The sequence below is a fragment of the Necator americanus genome, chromosome III (assembly GCF_031761385.1).
Source record: "Necator americanus strain Aroian chromosome III, whole genome shotgun sequence".
NCBI lineage: Eukaryota > Metazoa > Nematoda > Chromadorea > Rhabditida > Ancylostomatidae > Necator > Necator americanus.
Window position 1 is genome coordinate 15400146 of NC_087373.1, and position 5901 is coordinate 15406046.

Here is a 5901-nt window from a genome sequence, read left to right on the forward strand (position 1 = left end):
TTCTGTCCTATCCACCTCAATGCTGACGCTGCCGCCCGCTTTCGGGTGTATCGTTCTGTAACATACATCACCGTGACGACATAATGCACCTTTGACGGCTCATCTGATGTCATATTGTCACAATTTCATCCGAATTTGTTGGCTGTTGGCAATCGATTCATCTCTTTTCAAGACGGGTTATTTACACATCTGCTGTTGATGTCACTGAGTGAGAACGTTTTCCTCACACTCAGGTTTGCTTACAAACATCAGCGCTAGTCCATTGGTTGTTCAGATGGTTGTTTCGGTAAAATGAGGTGAAAACGGCTTCCAGCCGTAACTAAACCGGATGAGGAGGCTGAGACGTTCACAGAAGAACTGTGCATGAATTGGTGCTGTGAGCGTGAAGCGTGTCTGGTTTAGCAGCATTTATCGTATACACTTATTTCCAGTTCCGGCTTGTCCTACCTCTTCTTTCTCCCTCCTCTTCTTTCCCTCATCCTCAATCTTCTTCTCCGACACCTTTTCGTTCTCCTCTGCCCTCTCCTGTTCCAAGATTTCTTTCTTATCCTTCTACCTCTCAATCTCTTTCTGTCAACTGATCCTTACCTTAGCTAGATCTTTTGGCGATTATTGATTCTATCTGCGTGTCCCTGGCTAAGCAACCTGGCTTTTCTTCCCTCCAAATTTTCCGTTAATTCCCTTCTGGTCCTGCACTTTTGCGTCTTATTAAATTTCTCAGCCATGTGCTAGTAGCGTCTCTTTCCCTCCTCATAAATTTTCGACCGCACAACTAGGTTTGTGAACCTTTATCACACTTTATTTCTAAGGTGTCAATTTTTACGAGAAGGAGAACGAGAAAGGAGGGGAATTTCCAACGCTTCCTCGATTTCCTCCTGGGTTTTTCCCTGGTCCTGGTTAATTCCATACCATTAAGATTGTCGAAACGTTCGACCCGTTCTTGCCTATAAGGCTTCCTTATCACCACTCATAAAGGCCATCATTTTGTTTTCTTCGTTGTATGTGCCCAATATATGGCAGTCTCCTTTCATTCCCAGTCCACACAGGGAATAGAAATAGATGGGGAAAATTTTAAAGAATATTTGAATACCTGCTAGAAAATTCCAGAGAATTTCCTGAGTAATTTTTTGCCACCACATAGTAGTCTCATCTTTCTGAATAAAAAGCTATTTTCGTTGATGCAGGGAAACACTTAGGATAATAGTAATAATAATAATAATAATAATAATAATAATAATAATAATAATAATAATAATAATAATAATAATAATAATAATAATAATAATAATAATAATAATAATAATAATAAATAATAATAATAATAATAATAATAATAATAATAATAATAATAATAATAATAATAATAATAATAATAATAATAATAATAATAATAATAATAATAATAATAATAATAATAATAATAATAATAATAATAATAATAATAATAATAATAATAATAAAATAATAATAATAATAATAATAATAATAATAATAATAATAATAATAATAATAATAATAATAATAATAATAATAATAATAATAATAATAATAATAATAATAATAATAATAATAATAATAATAATAATAATAATAATAATAATAATAATAATAATAATAATAATAATAATAATAATAATAATAATAATAATAGTGATGACATAAGGTAGAAAAGAAAAGAATAATAACAAATACTAAAAGTTGAAAATAATAATAGAAATAATTCGCATTGGAAAATTTTCAGTGAAGTGGTGGACTGACGCAAAGTTACTCTGTGAAATCAATTCAATCCCTACAAAAATCCACATAAAACAATTTTGCTGTTCTCCGCAGAGGTTCAGCCTAGACTCAAATCCATCCAACTATTAAGCAGAGCGATTAAATCTCTTTAAATATATTTTTAAATCTAAAAAAAAACTAAAAACTAGGAACTTTTAAAACTTTTTTGAAACTTTTTCACACTTACGTTTTTCACGTGTCCAGAAAGGATTAAAAAATAAATTTTCAAGTTTCCCACCATTCCAGATCGATTTCCAGAAATTCACAAACGAACAATTTGCTCACTGAGAAAGTAGGCATGATTTGTTTTCTCAACGACCTCATTTTTCCCCAAGGCAATAAATCCAGTCGTAATTTACTTGCACTGTGCGTACTTTTACGTCTAATGCTCTTAGCCATTCTCTTCTTGCTAGATCTCTTTGATTATAGGACATATCCAGGAATATTTTCAGCATAGAAATAGGAACCAATGAATCTAAAACCTAATTTTATAATGCTTTTTCTAGCAGCGCAGCAATAGCCAAATGCTTTTAATTTTCCTTTTCCATAAATGCACGCTACAAGGAACGGTTTTTTCCTTACCGCTCGACATTATTGATATTATTAACTAAACAATATCTTGTCAGCGATTCTGCATTACCTGTAACGATAGTATACATAATATAATATAATAATAAACGTAATGTAGCCAAAATTGTACTAAGGACACCCTTGACCTACTGACACAACACCGCTAGTAACTTGTGTCTAACAATCCGTCTCGGACTGATTAATCCGTTTTAAACCGTCAGAATTCATGGGAGTGCGAGCAAAATGAAATTTTTAGGGCTAAAAATTGGGAAGCAATCGAACCGCTGTTTTCAAATGTACTTTTATTTTGAATAAATAATGAATATTTTAGTTTTGACAAATGTGAGACCTGAAAGTAGGCAAAGTTTCGCTTCTTTGCAGTTTTTTGTCTTGTGCAGTATTTATATTAGGTGAAGTGAAAAGTTCGGAGAGTTTCTGCTGGATGTCTTTAGTGAGCCATGTCTGACGGTGTAAACATCACTTCATACTACACGGCGATTTTAAGGTGAAATTGGTCATGGTCCAACCGCGTTGAGCCGATCCGAACGATTGCAAGCCTGAGTTAACGGCCAAGAAGGTTTTACTGTTGTTTGGAGGGAATGGAAAGGATTATCTACTATGAGCTCCTCCCATCGGCCCAAACACTCAATTCGGACATCGACTGTCAGCAACTGGCAACTGATCAAACTGAAGCAGACGATCGACCAGAAGGGTCCGGAAAGGAAAGCTCTTGTGTTGCATCAAGATAACCGCACACATCTTTAACAACGCGTCAGAAGCTCCGAAGGGTTGAATGGGTGGTTCTATCGCAACCGCTGTATAGTCCAGACGGCACCATTCACATTCTCAAACACACATTATCACCTTCTCAAACGTTTGCAAAAATTTTTTGATGGTACAAGACTAGGCTCAAGAGAGACTTTAAAAAATGTGGTGGTCAATTTTTTTGCGAATAAGGACGAAGACTTTTTCAAATAAGGAGTTATGAAATTTCCATCAAAATGGGCAAAAGTTATCGAACAAAACGGCGCATATTCGATCTGAATCGATTGGTCCTAAGCACGTATGTTCACTCCATTGTCAAAATAAAGCGAAAAGTGCTCAGAACTTTCCACTTCGCCCAATAGCTGTCAGCCAATAATTTAAAATCCACTGAAGATCAATCTCAAAATATTTATTCGTTCATTTTTTATTTGTGATATTATCCACGTTAGCAATCAGTGAAAATGAGGCGTTTCCCAATTTCTCCGGAAAATGTTTTGCAAGATTTTTTTGTTCTTTAGCGCTGCAATAAACATCTTCTTATGTACGTAACTTAGTAATGGTTACATAATATAAAGGAATACGATCGAATACAAAGGCAACCGCAAGTTTTATTCCGTACATGTTTGATCATTCCTCTTCATTCTGATTTCTCCTTCTTGCGAAATAATGCACTTTCAAAATGCCATAAAACATAAAAGGACTCACATTCACAATATGCTAATTCATAAGTGCATTCAGAGCCAAAATACTCATACTGTAATATTTGAGAGAAAGAAAGGGGAAGAGGGAGTTAGGGAGGAATAACAGGAAAGAGGAGGAGAGGGAAAAGTGGCGACTCATTCATTTTTGATTACAAAAATGATATTACTTTGCGACTAGTTGGCATAGGAGGGCTGGAAACTACCGGACGAGTTCACATCAGAGCTTTCCTTCTAACTCCTCTTCTGTTGTACTATCGCCTACTTTCTTATATTTTCTTATAATGTCGTTTTTGCCGTCCATAAGGTCAACATTATCCGGAAATCGGTGCAAGGCAGTCTTTTGACGAAGGTCTGGTAATTTATCGTCCTGGAGGAATGAAAGGACTCAAGGTTCTTTCATTCCTCAACGACGCGGGTATAGCGCAATCGGTAAGAGGTTCAGCTGTGGTAACAATCGAGCGGAGGTTCGACTTCGCCCTTGTGCCAGCTAAACCTTTCATTCCTCCAGGTCGATAAATTTCCAGACTTGTCTGGGAGGATGAAAACACTGACCTGAACAGTGCCTGGTCCCCGCAAGCCAGTTAAACGTTCATAATTCTCGAACGATTCTGAATTTAAGTGAACGTGGTGGCGCATCCCAAGCAGATTGATTAACGTCAGAAACCTTATGCTTTATTTATGTTCGAATAATATTATAAATTTTAGCACGCTGATATAACGAACGAACAAAAAAACGCTGATATAATAATAGTCCCAGGCACTCAAAAAAGCGCTGTGTCGCCAATTGGTTAACGTTACAACGACTATTATCGCTTTTGTTGTTGGTGACACTTTACTTTGAGAAGTTTTCAATTTTCAATTTTTGGCAAAGAATTTTTAGCAATATCCTCGCGTAATTCATTGATATGTTATTTTTGCTTTCATTACTACTATTAATAGCAGTATTGCTATCATTGTATAATCGCGGTAAACCCACTGTTCCTACATATTTCTCAGCTTAGTCTGTTTTGATCCTGTTACCACATTCACTCTTTTGTTGAGGTGAGCGTAGAACATGTGGAAAAAAGTTCTCCTACACTCACGCTGTCGATTTCTTAAAACTGCCCCTGGATAACCAGAGCATTTCACTCCTCTGGGCTCGTTGGATTGTTACCGAACTTGTTGTCTGCGTGGAGAAAGCATTGACTTGATACATCGGCGGCCCTGCAAGTCATTGTGTACGTCGCATAGACGCTCACAAAACCTCAAACGACACTGAATTGATGTCGGTCACGTTGGCGCATCCGTATGGGATTGATCAACGTGAAGCTCTTTATTCCTGGCTTGTTATTAAATTTTCGTTTGTTAGCAGCACTTTTTTCGTGCATATAAACCAACAAATAAGCTGAGATTGATTTTTGCTAATTTTAGATTCTCGGAAGCCTTACTTTGCTCCACACTTCTCGTTCATTCTGGTCGTCCTTCTTCTGCCGTAATTCTCTCGTTTCCTTCCACCATTTTCACCATTTCTATTCTTCATTGCTGAACACTGTGGTTAACTGAGGAACCGCTCTCTGAGATGCTTTGAAATCCCACTGCGTAAAGTCTCGATGTGTTCGGAGAAATTTTACATTTTTGGCCGTTCTCTCTTTGATTTATGTAAAACCTCCAGTTAACTTTTTTCTCTTCTTCGGAATGGCATTCACTGAGTTTCGAAATCAAGTTAAACTGTCTGATTCATCTTTTCTCATCCATTTCCACCATTGCTTGAGCTGAAGATATTTTCTCTTTTTCTTCTCTTATCTTTCTAAAAAACAAACTTGATCATTCGTTTCTCTCAATGCAATGGGAATAACATTTCAAAAATCATATTAGGTCTTACTATAGATAGATTACTTCTAACAAACAGCACTGCTTGCCGCGTATGAATTGAGCAATTCAAGGCACAAGGCACTTCATTATATTTACGCGGAGATAAGCTTAGAACACGTGCTTAGATGCAGATTTACAGACAAATATTAGTTTCCATGTAGGAAACTGATTGGAAGAATTATCTGAATTTGTTACGAAACGTTAATGTCTTTATCTTTGCCCATCGTAGTTTCAAGAA

The 5901-nt window shown here is 36.1% G+C and overlaps 1 protein-coding gene across 1 annotated transcript; it reads right to left on the reverse strand.

Moving 5' to 3' along the window:
* Positions 1-1192: 1192 nt before the first annotated feature.
* On the reverse strand, positions 1193-1660 carry RB195_009676 (uncharacterized protein; the record flags this gene model as incomplete). Its single annotated transcript, XM_064190332.1, has 1 exon — positions 1193-1660. The coding sequence occupies one exon, from the start codon at positions 1658-1660 to the stop codon at positions 1193-1195; it is 468 nt and encodes a 155-aa protein (XP_064047915.1).
* Between the last annotated feature and the right edge of the window lie 4241 nt (positions 1661-5901).